The sequence below is a fragment of the Pteropus vampyrus genome, unplaced genomic scaffold, assembly GCF_000151845.1.
Source record: "Pteropus vampyrus isolate Shadow unplaced genomic scaffold, Pvam_2.0 Scaffold334, whole genome shotgun sequence".
Lineage (NCBI taxonomy): Eukaryota > Metazoa > Chordata > Mammalia > Chiroptera > Pteropodidae > Pteropus > Pteropus vampyrus.
The window spans coordinates 686,971-704,038 of NW_011889115.1; the positions used below are offsets into that span (position 1 = coordinate 686,971).

Here is a 17,068-nt window from a genome sequence, read left to right on the forward strand (position 1 = left end):
CAAAAAAAAAAAAAATACATAATTAGGAGTAAGGTGACTAGCAGGCTAATAGAAGCAGAGGAGAGTAACCTTTATTAAGAACAGGGCAATACAAGCTTAAACAATAAGACAAGATTTGCTATAGCAAGATAGTAATGAATGTCCAGCATACATAGGAACAAATTGAGATGACGATGACTGAAAAGGGGAGGATTCAAAGATCCAAATTCACAAAGGGGAATGGAGATAAGGCACGCGCAGAAGAAAATGGACGAATGTATATATATAACTAACTATCCTTTATATATTCATAATGGTAACCACACACCAAAGATTCCGAACTGAAATATATAAATAAAACAAGAAGGACCAGAGGGAAAACTCACAAAACCCAACCAAAATAAAGAAAACAGAAACACAAGGACAAGGAAGCAATAGAAACATCCAGCTACCAGAAAGCAAAAGATAAAATGGCTATAAGACATCATATTTCAATAATCACCCTGAATGTAAATGCACTGAACTCACCAATCAAAGTGAAAGGGTGGAAAATGATATTTCAAAAAAATAAAATTCAGAGAAAGGTGGGAGTAGTGGTACTAATATTAGATGAAATATCAGACTATTATCAGACAAAATATCAGAGTTCAAAATAAAAAGGTAAAGAAAGATACTTAGGGACACTTTATAATGATAAAGGGAATCATGCACCAAGAAGATATAACATTTATTAATATCTATGCTCTCAATCAGGGAATGTTGAAAAATATAAAGCAATTACTAACAGAACTAAAGGGAGAAACAGACCAAAACACTTTCGTAGTAGAGGACCTAAACACTCACTGTCGGATATGGATAGATTATCCAAACAGAAATCAATAAGAAAATTACATCCTTAAATGACACATAGACCAACTGGACATAATTGACATTTACAGAGCCCTTCATCCCAAAACAGCTGCTTATACATTCTTCTCTAGTACACATGGAACATTCTCAAGGATTGACATACGGGGACACAGAGATAGCCTCAACAAATATAAGAGGGTTGAAATCATACCAACCATATTCTCTGATCATAATGCTTTGAAACTAGAGATCAACTGCAAAAAGAAATCAGGAAGAACCACAAATATATGGAGATTAAACAACATACTACTGAAGAATAACCGGGACAGTGAAGAAATAAAAAGAAAGATCAAGAGATATATAGAAACAAATAGTAATGATAGTACAACATATCAAAACTTTTGGGACATGGCAAAAGCAGTCATAAGAGGAAAGTTCAAATCATTACAGGCCTATCTCCAAAAACAAGAATGAGCCCAAATAAACAACCTAACGCTTCATCTTAAAAAAACTAGAAAAGGAAGAACAAATGAAGCCTAAAGTTAGCAGGAAAGACATTATCAAAATTAGAGCAGAGATAAAAGAAATTGAAAACAACAACAACAAAAAAAAATAGAAAAAATAAATGCAACAAAGAGCTGGTTCTTTGAGAAGGTTAATAAAATTGACAAACCCCTGGCTAGACTCACTAAAGAAAAAGGAGAAAGGACACAAACAAAATCAGGGATGAAAGAGGGGAAATTACAACTGACATTGCAGAAATACAAAGGATCATACAAGAATACTATGAAAAAGTAGATGACAGCAAATTTAATAACCTAGAAGAAATGGACCAGTACTTAGAAAATACAACCTTCCTAGAATGAATCAAGAAGAATTGGAAAATCTAAATAGACCGATCAGCAGTATGAAAATTGAAACAATCATCAAAAACCTACCAAAAAGTAAAGGTCCAAGACCAGGTAGCTTCACCAGTGAATTCTACCAAACATTCGAAGATTTAATACCTATTCTCCTCAAACTCTCTCAAAAAATTGAAGAGGAGGAGATACTTCTCAACTCATTTTACAAGACCAATATTACCCTGATACCAAAACCTGATAAAGATAACACAAAAAGAGAAAACTACAGACCGATATCTCTCATGAACATATATGCAAAAAATCCTAAATAAGATATTAGCGAACCACATACAGCAACGTATGAAAAAGATTATACACCATGATCAAGTGGGCTTCATCCCAGGGGCACAGGCATGGTTCAACATACATAAATCGATTAATGTGATATACCACATAAACAAATTAAAAAATATGAATCATATGATCATATCAATATATGCAGAAAAAGCCTTCGACAAGATAAAGCATCCATTTATGATCAAAACACCTAACAAAATCGGTATAGAAGGAAAGTACCTTAACATAATAAAGGCCATCTATGACAAATCATCAGCTAACATTATAGTTAATGGTGAAAAATTAAAAACCTTCCCTCTAAGATCAGGAACAAGGCGAGGCTGTCCACTATCCCTACTGTTATTCAATATAACATTGGAGGTCCTAGCAAGTGCAATCAGACAAGAGAAAGATATAAAAGGCATCCAAATAGGAAACAAAGAAGTGAAACTGTCACTATTTGCGGATGACATGATTCTCTGTATAGAAAACCCTAAAGACTCCACAAGAACACTACCAGAAACAATAAACACATACAGTAAAGTTTCTGGATACAAAATCAATGTTCGAAAATCTATAGCGTTCCTATACTCTAATAATGAAGTGTCAGAAAAAGAATTGGAAAAAATAATTCCTTTTGCAATTGCAACAAAAAAAATAAAATACCTAGGAATAAATCTAACGAAACATGTGAAGGACCTATATAATGAAAACTATAAGATCCTATTAAAAGAAATAGAAGAAGATTCAAAGAAATGGAAAGATACTCCATGTTCTTGGATTGGAAGAATGAACATAGTTAAAATGTCCTTATTACTTAATGCATTATAGATTTAATGCAATCTCCATCAAAATCCCATTGGCATTTTTTAAAGAAATAGAACAAAAAATCATCAGATTTTTATGGAAACACAAAAGATCCTGAATTGCCAAAGCCATCCTGAGAAAAAAGAATGAGGCTGGAGGCAACATTCTGCCCGACTTCAAATTATACTACAAAGTGACAATAATCAAAACGGCATGGTATTTACAAAAAAACAGACACACGGACCAGTGGAACAGAATCGAGAGTCCAGAAGTAAATCCATATTTATATGGAAAAATAATTTTTGAGAAAAAAGCCAAAAACATACAGTGGAGTAAAGAAAGCTTCTTCAATAAATGGTGCTGGAAAAACTGGAAAGCCACCTGCAAAAGAATGAAACTAGACTGTTGTCTATCACCACACACCAAAATTAACTCAAAATGGATTAAGGACCTAAATTTAAGACCTGAAACAATAAAATGCTTAGAAGAAAACATAGGAATGAAACTCAAGAACCTTGGACTTAAAGAGGATTTTTTTTATTAATTTGACCTCAAAGGCAAAGGAAGTAAAAGCTAAAATAAATGAATGGGACTACATCAAACAAAAAAGCTTCTGCTCAGCAAAAGAAACTGTCGACAAGGTAAAGAGACAACCATCAGAATGGAAAAATATATTTGCAAGCAACATCTCTGATAAGGGCGTAATATCCAAAATGTACAAAGAACTCATACGACTCAATAACAACAAAAAAAACAAGTGATCCAATCAAAAAATGGGTAGAGGACCTGAACAGACACTTCTCCCTAGAGGACATACAAATGGTCAACAAATATATGAAAAGATGCTCAATATCACTAGCTATTAGGGAAATGCAAATCAAAACCACAATGAGATACCATCTCACACCTGTTAGAATAGCTATAATCAAAAGGACAAGTAATAACAAATGTTGGAGAGGATGAAGAGAAAAAGGAACCCTCATACACTGCTGGTGGAACTGCAAATTGGTACAGCCACTATGGAAAACAGTATGGAGGTTCCTCAGAAAACTAAAAATGTATCTACCATATGATCCAGCAATCCTTCTACTGGGTATTTACCCCAAAGACTTGAAAACCCATATCCGAAAAGATATTTGCACACCGATGTTCATAGCAGGATTATTCACAGTGGCCAGGACATGGAAGCAACCAAAGTGTTCTACAATAGATGACTGACTAAAGAAGCTGTGGTACGTATATAGAATGGAATATTAATCAGCCATAAGAAAAGATGAAATACTGCCATTTGTGACAACATGGATGGACCTCGAAATAATCATGCTAAGCAAAATAAGCCATACAGAAAAAGTTGAAAACCACATAATATCACTTATACGTGGGCTATAAACCTAAAAGCAACAAATGAACAGGACAAACAAACAGAGACTTATGAACATGGACAATAGACTAGTGCTTACCAGAGGGTAGGAGGGACAGGGGAGGAGAGAGATAGAAGGGGTAAAAGGCGTCAAATATGTGGTGACAGAAAGAAATCTAACTATGGGAGGTGAACACACAGTGTAAATATATATATGCCTTACTGTTAAAATGTACAGCTGAAATTCTTGGATTTCATTAACCGATACCACCATAAAAATAAATAGTTAGTTAGATAGATAGATAGATAGATAGATAGATAGATAGATAGATAGATAGATAGATAGATAAATTTTTTTTAAAAAGAAAAAAAAAAATCACCATTTGTTAACAGTCACAGTAACAACTGATTCTGACCAGAATCATCAGTGGATGCTAAAACTAGTGGATAATGAGTCTCAAAGTATATCCTTAAAGATAAATTTTTAACAGAACACTCTCATATCTTATTAGTAGAAATTTAAATTAGTACAATTCTTTGAAAAGCACTTTTACAAAATATATCAACAGCCTTTAAAAATATTCCCTTGAACCTGGTAATGCTACATTGAGAATTTATCCTATAAAATAACCCTAAACGCACACTAAAAAAAAACTTTATATAAAAATGTGTTTATAGCAGTACTTTTTTTTTTTGATGTCTAATCTTATTTATTCGTTACTCTTACAAAATCTCATTTTTGAATAGACTCAGACTTAGAGGTAGAAGCTCTCAGAGTGAAAAGTCTATATCTCTTGGCAATCTGCAGCACTTTTTAAAATAACAGTAAAACAGTAAAAGACTGACGATAACCTAAATGTCTAACCCTGAGAAAACAGTTAAGCACTGCATAGGTATTAAAATAATGCTTACAAATCGTATTTTTGTAAAAATTTCTGATATGATGTAGAGCGAATTTTTTTTTTTTTAAAGCTGACTTCTGATTCTGGCATTATGGTAGATTTGACAAGATACTTTTTAAGTTACAAAAAGTAAAATAGTAACTTTTCAGTGAGAAAATCTGGTAGACACCATCTTAACCAAATAAAATAAACATGGCCAGTTATAGGAATAACTGGCAGCATATGCCTCCTAAAACAAAGCATTTAGCATCACTTCAGTGACATTCCTACCAAAGGAGAAATCATAAGGAAACAGCAAACATGCTCGAATTGATGGATATTCTACAAAATAACTTGTCTGGACTCTTTAGAAATAGCAATGCCATGAGACAGAAAGATGCAGAAACTATTTCAGATTAAAGGAGATGAGAAAGACATCACATCTAAATTCAATGCATGATCTTGGGTTTTCTTTTGCTTTAAAACAATATCGAGAAAACCGACAAAAATATCAATAAAGTCTAGAGAACGGTATTGTGTATAGAAGATTGCTCATTTTACTGTGATTATGTAAGATAAATCCATGTTTCCAAGAAATACACATTCGAGTATTTAAGGTTGGAGCAGTATCGTGTACAATTTACTCTCAAATAATTATATATGTCATATATACATACACATACACTCAGATTAAAAAGAGAGAAAGAGAAAAAGAGGGATAGAAAGTAAATGTAGTGCAATGAGAAATCTAGGTAAAGGATATTTGGGAATTCCTTTTCTATTCTTATAACTTTTTTATAAATCTGAAATTATATCAAAATGAAAAAAGTATATGATTATCCATTAATCTAGTTCACCAGAAGCACTAAAGGGAATGCATGTTTAAATAATCTTAGAATTCTGTTTCACCAAACTCCAGAAATATTTCAAATTTTAAACAAAAATTTATAACAAAAAAAAAAAGTTGATTTCTCAACTCAAACTAAGATGACCAACTGTCCCAATTTGCCCATGACTGTCTGGTTTTAGCACTGAAAAGTTTAACATCCTGGGAAACCCTTCAGGCTCAGGTAAGCTAGGACAGTTGGTCACTCTATCTCAAACTATTTTCTGGACAATTAAAAATCTAATTAAAATGTAATTTTTAAATTTTATATTCTATAGAAAAAAACAATGTTCTTTCTTCATTCTAGTTTGGTTGGTATCTCCCAATCATTCTTTTAAAGATGTGTATGCACTCATTTATACACAGTAAGCTATGGTATAAATTAATACAGTTTTCGGTAGCAATTTGACAGATATATTTAGAAACTAAAAAATGTTCATAAACCTTGAGAATAGTTCTTTTTCTAGGAATTTTAGGAAAATATCATAGATACCATAAATGGATGAACAAATAAATAGTTATAATAGTGTTACTTATTACAGTAAAAAAAAAAAAAAGAAGTAGAATCGATCCAGAATGTCTACATCTGGAAGAATAGTTATATAAATTATGCTACAACCACACAATTGCAAGCTAAGTAGTCATTTTTTAAATCATGTTCTTGAGAAATGGCATTGCAAAATGTTCATGAAATATTGAAATGTTCATGAAATTTAAAAAAAACAGAATTTCACAAATATACAAAGCATTTATAGAGTATAAAGCCATTTAAAAAAATACATAGTTATGAATTTATGTCTATAGGTAAATTAAAATGGGTGCACTATATGCTGTATGCTATATATGCATATACTAAATATACAAACTATTCTAAATTGGCATAACAGAATGCACAATTTAAGTGTCTACCTCTGGATGGTAGAATTATATGTATCTTCTCATTTATTCTTTAAATTTATCTAAATTTCTAATTTTCGAGAATGAACGTTATTTTAAACTTAGAAAAAGACATCTAATTATATGCAATGTGATTACACATGAGATCAATTACCAGAAGCTTTCCAAGAAATCAAGTTCATTTTTAAAGTGATACTTTATATGAAAAGCTAAAATGATAAGACTATACATGCAAACATAATGTGGAGCTAAAGTTAAAAGTAGAATAGACTGATGTAGAATTTATTGAACCATACATCCTGTATTGAACCATACATCCTGTATTGAACCATACATCTTGTATTGAACCATACATCCTGCTTCAGGTGGGTTCTATTACCTCCCAGCTATCTGGCTCCAAGAATTCCTTTTTTTCTGTGGCTTTCAAAAACTCTTGTAGCGTCACCAAGCGGTCTTTGTTAGCATCAACCTGATTAAAGGAAAGTGTATACGTAAAATAAAATAACCCTAATATTATTTAAACACTAGAAACTGTCTTCTAATAGATGCTACTATATAAACATACAGCAATCAGAGTTAGCCAAACAAGGACTAAACAGAACACTCAACACTATACTAGAATCAGAAAATAGATACCTTACTCTTCTACATAATTCAAACTTGAAAATACAAACTTGAAATATCTAAACACCTGACACTCCCAAAGATCACCAAGTTTGAGTCTGCTAATCTGACTGGTTAGGCTGGTATTATTGTCTTCCTCCCTCACCACACCATGTATAATCCCTCTTGAAGCCACGTGTTTGGGCAAGAAAAATAACCATTCCTGTAAGATGACTGTTTTAGCCAAGAGTAAAGGAGTTTAAGTGCAAATGCTTTCAACATTTTCTCTTAAAAACAACTAAGTAAATCAGAACTGAAGTTGACAACCTCTCCAAACCCTCCAATGGCTCTTATAGACTATGGCAAATTCAGTTACAAAAGTAAACTCTGTAATGGCCAAAGAAATTCATTTGATACTTGGGATGCTGGCAGTCAAAAGAAATCCCAATTCATCAATGTCAGGGGGAAATCACTGAGGCAAACAGTTAACCCATCTATGATGTCTCTATCAGAGTTTTCAGCTTAATAATGTGAACGAGAAATAACTATTTGATGTTATAAACCATTTAGGTATCGGGTTTTTGGATTTAGTGAAAACTGAAACAGACTTTTAAAATATCAAATTTTGGACTACATTATTTTTTACTCCTAAAAGAATGTTTTATAGCTGGCATGCAGTAGCATCTTAATCTTTTAAAATAGTTTAAAGTGGTTACAAAATAATTTTATTTATACTAAGGGAATCTACTAAATATTCTGCATCAAAAATGAAAAATCCAATTAAATACCTGTTCTGTATATTTCTTATCTATTTTATGGTAAAATTTATTACAACAATTTGAATAATCCACAAAAATAACATATCTTAAATTTCTAAGACATACCTCATTCATTACATGTTCCCTCATTCTAAGCCTTTCTTCCTCCATTTCTACCATATCATCCTCTTCATTTTTGGGGTCATATACTTTCTCCAACTAAAAAGAAAAATTTTAAACCAACATAAAAGAAAGATAATAAAAGGAAAAAAGAGAGCAAAAACACTGAATTCTTAATGACCTCATTTACCTCTTTAGTAAATAGGGCTTCTAATTCCTGTTCATCCAGAAAGCCATCATTATTGACATCTAAAGTTACCAATGCAAAAAATTGATTTTAATGCCTTAGAAAATAATTAAAATGCAACTATATACAAATGGTTTGTAAAAGTAGTACTGACATGAAACATCAATATGCTACAGAAAATGGTCTCCTTTTTTTACGGAGCCTCAGATGAGTTCAACTGATAACAATTCACTACTTATTTATAATTCATCATAGTTTTTTTAGAAAAACATATCTTGAAAATTTTTTCCAAAAATATAAAGTAAAGCAATATGCTGTAAGAGTAAAAATAAAATAAATTTTAACATTATAGCATAAAGCTTTAATAGTCAAAGAAATACTTCATTTTACAGAGAATCTTGTTATAAGTCACATGACTCAACAGTAAAAGCAGATATAAAGATTCAACTACTAACCTAAAATATTTTAAACTGCAGATCAGCAATAAAGACTATTATATTAGGCTAGAGAAAAACTCTAAACATTTACTATCAATAAGACTCAATAGCAGACCTTGGCAGAAATCAATTAAGAATAAGGCAACTATAATTTTTCAAACGACAGATAAAAATATTAATATTTGTATCAGATTTGTTACCATGTAATTTGAAAAATGTCTTGGGGTCAAAGTCATTAGGATCCAATCCATCGGTCTCTTCCCATACCTCTTTTAGTTGATCTTTGCTTCCCTGTAAATCAATAAAAAAAAATAAACCTCTCAGAAGATAATCTGTGGACATTATCAAAGTAACATATAAACTTGAGAAACTTTAGGGAATTAAGCATCAAGATTTAAATACTAATAACATGATAAAATTCTACTGTCTGGTACAAAGAAGTATTTTCATCTAATCGTGGTTTCATAAAGTCATAATCCTTACTGGATGATTAACTTTGGGATGATTTTCATGCTTTTTCTTCATTTCTTCAAATTTAGATTCTTCTTCTTTTCTCTTTTCTTCACTCAGTGTTTTTAAATATTCTCTCCTTTCATGTTCCTTCATCATTTCATATTTTTTAAATTCTTCATGTCGAGTCTTATCATAGTGTTCCAGGTCACTTGTAGCCTATATTAAAATATTTAAATTAAGTAAAAAGATGTGGTTGAAAAATATAAATAAAGCCATTCTTGTATTTTGCATATTTCCTAACAGAAAGTAGTACAGAAGGACCAAAAATACTGGGCTCCTTTTTTTAAACTCTACCATTTTATTTTAGTCATAATTATTACCAGAAACGTAGGCATTCAAAGAACCTAAAAGTTTAGATGGTTCCTCATAAGCAAGTAATCTACAAGTTGATTTGAAAAAGAAGGAAGGGACTGTATCAAATTCATACAATATAAAAAACTAGATTGGTTTCTAAACACTTAATTAAATCTAATAGCACCAAAACAAGAACATCTAGTTTGATAACTCTGTACAGTACAATGTGAGAGGTGCATAAACTCCTATCTAAAATCCTTGAGACCAGATGTGTTTCCAACTTTTCTACCAACTATTTGACAAGAGAACCAAGAATTCTCAATGGAGAAAAGACAGTCTCTTCAATAAATGGTGCTGGGGAAACTGGATAGTCACATGTAAAAGAATGAAACTAAACCCCTGTCTTATACCACTCACAAAACTTAACTCAAAGTAGATTGAAGATTTAAATGTAAGACCTGAAAGCATAAAACCCTAGAAGAAAATATAGGGGAAAGGCTTCTTGACACGGGTCTTGGCAATGATTTTTTAAAAATAATATACCTAAAGTACGGACAACAAAATAAAAAATAAGTGAGATTACATGAAATTAAAAAGCTTCTGCACAGCAAAAGAAACAATAAATAAAATGAAAAGACAACCTATGGAATGGGAGAAAATATCTGCAAATCATCTATCGAATAAAGGGCTAATATCTAAAATATATAAACACATAACTCAAGAGCGAAAAAACAAATAATCCAATTTAAAAACGAGCAAAAGAACTGAACAGACATTTTTCCAAAGATATTCAAATGGCGACAGGTATGTGAAAAGGTACTCGACATCACTAATCATTAGGAAAATGCAAATCAAAACCACAATGCTATATTACCTCATACCCCTTAGAATGGCTATTTAAAAAAAAAAAAAAAAAGATAAATGCTGGTGAGGATATGGCGAAAAGGGAACCCTCATGCACTGTTGGTGGGAATGTAAATTGGTGCAGCCACTATGAAAAACAGTGTGGAGGTTCCTCAAACAATTAAAAATGTAACTACCCTATGATCCAACAATTCTACCACTGGGTATATACCCAAAGGAAACAAAATTATTAATTATGTCAGAGAGACATGCACACCCACGTTCACTGCAACATTGTTTACAAGAGCCAAGAGATGGAAACAACCTAAGTGTCCATCATCAGATGCATGGACAAAGAAAATGTGGTATGTGTGTATATATATAAAATGAAATATTATTCAGCTATAAAAAGAAGGAAATCCTGCCATTTGTGCCAACACAGATGGACCCTTAAGGCATGTAATGCTAAGTGAAATAAGTCAGACAATGATAAATACTGTATGGTCTCACTTATATGTGGAATCCTAAAAAAAAAAAAAAAAACTAATCACAGAAAAAGAAATAAAATTTATGATTACCAGAGGCAGAGGTGGGGGTGGGTGAAGGTGGTCATAAGGTACAAACTTCCAGTCATAAGATAAATAAATCCTGGGGATATAATATACAACACGATGACTGCAGCTAACAATATGTATTGTGTACTTGAAAGTTGCTAAAAGCGTAGATACTAAAAGAAGTTATCACAAGAAAAAATTTTTGTAACTATATGAGGTAATAGATGTTAACTAAACTTATTTTGGTAATTATTTTGCAATATATATGTATGTGAAGTCATTATGTTGTATACCTTAAACTTAAACAGTGTTGTATGTCAATTATATCTCCATAAAACTAGAAGCAAAAAAATAAAACAAAAAAGAATTTTCTAGATTTTAGAAAGGGAATATGGTACATATACCACATTATGGAATATCCCTGTGGAGTCTATAATCAAAAAGATTAGTACTTCTTTAGCAAAATCTATGAATACTCACTAAGTAGAGTAAATAATAACTATAAATAGGGTAGTTCAAGTCAGATTTTAGTTTTTAGTTTTTTGAATTTTGTAGTCGTGGGTAAGAGATTACAGACCTGTATGTTCAAATTCTTATGTATACTACAAAGGTTAAGCTGTCTCCCTCTAAACATATTCTAGAAAGTATATAAAAGTTATATTTCCACTTCATTGAATTTACTTGTCAAATTACAAAACCTCAAAGGCACAACAAAGACAGTATTTTTTGGAATTATTCTCACCGCTTTGATTAGCATATCTAAATCCATAGATTCAAACTTGTCAGGATTCATGTGGTTTAGGTGATCAAATTGTTTTAGAAGAGCATGATGGTCTATGCCTGTATCTGAAAGAAAATGAGAAAACTATAAATGATAAATTACAAGAAGCTAGAAAAATTAATATCAATAATATATAATAAGCATTCATATTTAATCCTATAGGATTTTATAATCCAAAGTTTTAGATCAAGCGTTCATATTTCCTTTTAGAATACTGTACATATTATTATTCTAGACAAAGGTAATGTCCTTGAATTCAGAATGGAATACAATTTAATGTGTACATTTTAATGTTATTTCTAGAAAGACTAGTTATCTATCAGTATAATTAATGGCAAAGACTTTTTATCATAAAACTACCAAATTCCCTACTTTTCACTAGATAAATTCTAATATACTGCCCTCATCAAAGGTCTAAGTAGAATTTCTAAAAAGAATTGCTCTAAAATTTATATGAAAGAATTCTTTGTATGCTGCTCCTATAAATATTTTAGACAATAAAAGTCTAATTCAGGTAAATTCATTTGAATAAAGACTTATTTTTAAAGAAACATCAATTGTTTTTCTTTGTAAAAAATTTTTTTAAAAAACAAGCTACAGCTGTATATTGTAGTTGATTGGATGGAGTGATTCTGGACTCTCAGTTGTATTATAGAACTGAATGTAGGTATGTGTGTTGATTTGTTAGAAGTCAGGATTTACATATATAAGCATGTACATTTCATGTGTATATACATGTGTGCACATAGGTACCTTTACATATATATACATAATGTGTTTGCATGTATATGTGTATAGACATGCATGTATTTCCTACCTCTGACTGATGAAAGTGCCAGGAAGAAAATATATTCCAGAAGCAATGAGCACAGCTAGTGCCTGCCCTTGGTCTGTAATATCATTTCCCACTAAAAAGAACCAGAAATGCTCAGAGAAATGGCTGGTTCCAGGACTAGGCAAGGTAGGTGCAAGATGAGCCTGAAACATTTTGTTACATCAGAAAGTAAGAAGCTGCTAAATTTAGTTCAACTAAGCTTTCACTGAATTGTTAGTATGGCAATGTACTACGAGTTTTACTTATGAAGAAAATATTTGTTATAAGGCTTATCCTAAAGGATATAGCAAGACAGTGAAATATATGAAAAGATGTTAACTTCAAAATAAAAAGAAAAAATATATATATTACAACTTCACTAGTATACCATTTAACAGCATGGCAAAACTAAAGTTTGAAGATACATATATACATACTCACAGCAAGGCTGTGAGAAATTATTGCTAGAGGGAATGCATATTGATATGGCCTCTATGGAGGTGGAAATATCTATCAAAATTACAAATAATCTTTTGCTTTAACAATTTCACTGTGGAGAACTTTCCCTACAGGTTGTCTTCCACAGATAAACAGTGATATAGGTACAAGAGTGTTCACTAGAAATAACCCAAATGTCCATCAACAGGGGCCTGGTTAAATAAATTATGGTATCTCCATATAATGGAAATCTATGCAGCTGTTAAAAAAAAAAAAATGATGATGGTCCCTATGTACTAATACAGAAAGATTGTTAAAAGAAAAGTACAAGTTAAAAAATGTGTATTGTATACTATCTTTTATCTAAAAAGAGAGGGAAATAAGAACTTTTATTTGTATTTGCCTATATATGATAATAAAGAAATTCAGGAAGGATGGTGTTAAAGGGCAGTGGATGGTGGGAACTGGCAGAGTACAAAAATATAAGGGAGTTTTTTTGCTATATAGCTTCTTAAACTTTCTGGGTTTAAACCATGTGAATGTATTGCTATTTTAAAAGCTACAGCCCCCTACCCAATTAAAATCCTTTAAACTTCTTCAGATTATTAGAAATTTCAACGTAAATTCTGAATCAATGAGAAAATATTCATAAGTTTTCTAAGCATATCAGATTGCTTTCTTTAGATAATGAAATTCAGTCTCTATCTTGGAATAAAGAAAATATTGCCAAGATTAAGGAAATGGAAGTGGTCTAAGGGGAAAGAAATCTCAAAACATCTTAGGCTTGGCTTCAAGGACAGAATTACTTTGTGTGTCTGGCCAACTGAAGTAGTAAGAGCTCAATTTATCTCTTATTGGTATCCTTAATTTCAGGATTATGAATATTTGGTACTTGTTTTCTAAGGGAATTTAATGCTCTACATAGCATTTCTCTGATATAATCCATTGACCAGAGATACATGTTTAAAATGCAGATTTTAAATCAGAATATCTGGAGGTGAGAGCTAGTAATCTGCATTTTTAACTAGATTCCCCAGGTGGTTCTCATGCAATCTGAAGTTTAAGAACTATTCCACCAAGGGTAAATGTTCAGATTCTATTAATGACAAGGCACCATGCAAATAACCAACCTATGGAGGCAAGTCACAAGGACATAGGAGCCAGCCTGATGGGTCTTCCATCTGCCAAATATGGTCCCTTGATTCTGATTCACTATTAGAATACCCATTCCAAGATAATAAAGTAATTCACCTATGTTGTCACCTAATGCTTTCATGGTATTATTTTCTCCACTTAAGTTTTTGATTTATTTGAACTTATCCTGATGTATACAAGATGAAAAACTAACTGTACCTTTTTTCAAATGGCTACCCAATTGTACCAACATTATTATTTTTCAATCTGTTGTTATCCCACTAAAAATAAGATACCATCTTTGATTCAAATTAAATTCTATGTGTATTTAATTTTACTTCTGGAATTTCCATTCTGTTCCACTGAACTTTCTACTTATATGCCAAAAACATATAGTTCTAATAACTGAGACTTAGTGATATATTTTAATATTTAATATATCTAGCCCTTTATAGGTCTTCTTTTTTGGATGTATGTAGCTTTTCTTGCTCGTTTCTTTTCTCATCTAAACTTTAAAATTAACTTGGCTAGTACCAGGAAAAAAGTACTCCTCCAGGACTATTTTACATTTTTCGTCTATATGTCTTCCACATTTCTTAATAGGTTTACATGGGTATTTTACCTTTGTTGGTATTGTAAGTGGAGTCTTTTCTTCCATTATATCTTCTAACTAGCTGTTGTTTGCACATATGAGAAATATTGATTTCTCCAAATTGTTTACCTTGATAAATTTTCCTGTTGTTTATATTGTTTTTCAGACAATAACTTTGGGTTTTCCAAATATATAATTATATCATTGCAAACAGAGATGGTTTTATCACCTCCTTTCCAACTACTTCACTTCCAATTTTTTCATTTGTATGATTTTGGCTAGTACTTCCAATAAAATGTTAATTAGTAGTGGTAGTAGTAGTCATCAGTTGTCTTGTTTCTGATTTTAGTTACAATTCATCCTTGTATTTCCCCACTAAGTATGATGTGGCTCAGTTGAACATATCTGATCATGTATAGAAATATCTATTGATTACTATTTTATTACTTTTTTAAATTAAGAAGGGATGTTAAATTTTATCAACTATCTTTCTGTGTATATGGAGATAAGCCTATGAATTATAAGATTACTTTCTTTACCAAATCTTCACATTTAAAAAAATCTACTTCAGAGCTATTTAATCTTCTCATGGTCTAAAATTAAAAGAATATGGGAGAACGAATAGGCAGAGCACAGAGGATTTTCAGGGCAGTGAAATTACTCTGTATGATGCTATCATAGTAAATACATGCCATTGTAAATTTGTCCAAATGTGTAGGATGTATAACACCAAGAGTGAACTCTAATGTAAAATATGGACTTTGGGTGATTATGATGTGTCAGTGTAGGTTCATCATTTGTAACAAATGTACACTCTAGTGACAGATGTTGGTAATAGGGGAGGCTATGCATGTTTGAGAGCAAGGGGGAAATAGGAAATCTCTGTACCTTCCCCTCAATTCTGCTGTGAACTGTATATTGCTCTAAAATATTAAGTCTTAATTTAAAAAAAAAAAACACAAGCTTCAAAGATTTATTCCAGTTTATCATTTGTCCTTTGACTTCATGATTTCCTTTGTCACACTCAAATAATTTTCCCTTATTTCTAGTCATATGATGGTTTATAGTATTAGAGTTTCTAATATTAAGTCAACCTTGCACTCCTGAAATAAATCCACCTATGATATAGAATTCTTTTGACATACAATAATTTTGGTTTTGACAACAATACATTATAAGAGTGTGGAAGCTTTCCTTCTTTTTCTGTGCTCTGGAACAGTTTAAATAGCATTGACAATCTGCTCTTTAATGGTTTGATAGAATTCCCTTTGACACTGTCCTGGTGTTTTTTGTGGAGCTAGCTCTCTGACGGTTTTTCTATTTCATCTGTGGAATTTCTCCCTCTGCTATCTTTTGATTTGCTTTGGTGTGATTTCTCCTCTTTTAATTCAGTGGCTTAATTCATTACTTTTCATTCTTCTTTTTTATTGATGTCATGAAGGCTAATCATTTTGATTTTTTGAATGATGCGAATGTATTACCTATTCGAAAAATTAAATTCTAAAAATTAAGAAAAGCCAAATCAATACTGGCTTGACTAGAAGAACGTGGCACGTGCTAACGCAAACTGACCTCAACAACCAAATATTGAAATTTTTCTACCTTTTATTTCGTACTTACCTTGAAGGGAATCCAATTTAGCTTTAATTAGCATTCTTAACCTTCCTACTTCTTGCCTTTTCAATTCATCTAGTTTTGTCCTCACATGGTGACTTACTAAATCCAGCTCTTTGCTTAGCTTCCCACTCTGTTGACAAAAGAGTAAGTAATTTTACTAATTACATTGCATTTTTAGAACAGATACATATATTAAAAATAGGGTTATAACAAAATAGTGATAGATACTTTTGACTAATTCAGATAAATTTGATATTACAAAAGCATTTCTTTTAGAAAGTTCTCAATATGTAACTCTAAAATCAAGATGTCTAAAAGGAGTGAAAAAAGCCTAATTAAAGCACAAAGGAGAAATTCAAAAAGTAACGTGAATTGTAAAATGGCACAGCCATTTGAGAAAACAATTTGGCAGTTCCTCAAACACAGAGTTACCATATGACCCAGCAATTCCATTTCTAAGTATATACCTAAAGAATTGAGAGAAATTTTCACATAAAAACTTATGCATGAGTGTTCACAGTGGCATTATTCATATTAGCCCCAAAA

The 17,068-nt window shown here is 31.5% G+C and overlaps 1 protein-coding gene across 2 annotated transcripts in view; it reads right to left on the minus strand.

The window, feature by feature from the left end:
* NUCB2 (nucleobindin 2) overlaps positions 1–17,068 on the minus strand; it is a 41,248-nt gene that overhangs the window by 4,120 nt on the left and 20,060 nt on the right. For both annotated transcript variants that reach the window (XM_023522152.1, XM_011378207.2), the window contains exons 6-11: positions 11,889–11,992; positions 9,426–9,611; positions 9,143–9,233; positions 8,509–8,567; positions 8,325–8,417; positions 7,217–7,306 (exon numbers count right to left, since the gene is read on the minus strand). In XM_023522152.1, the coding sequence (XP_023377920.1) occupies positions 7,217–7,306; positions 8,325–8,417; positions 8,509–8,567; positions 9,143–9,233; positions 9,426–9,611; positions 11,889–11,992 (623 nt within the window). The remainder of the gene's footprint in view (positions 1–7,216; positions 7,307–8,324; positions 8,418–8,508; positions 8,568–9,142; positions 9,234–9,425; positions 9,612–11,888; positions 11,993–17,068) is intronic.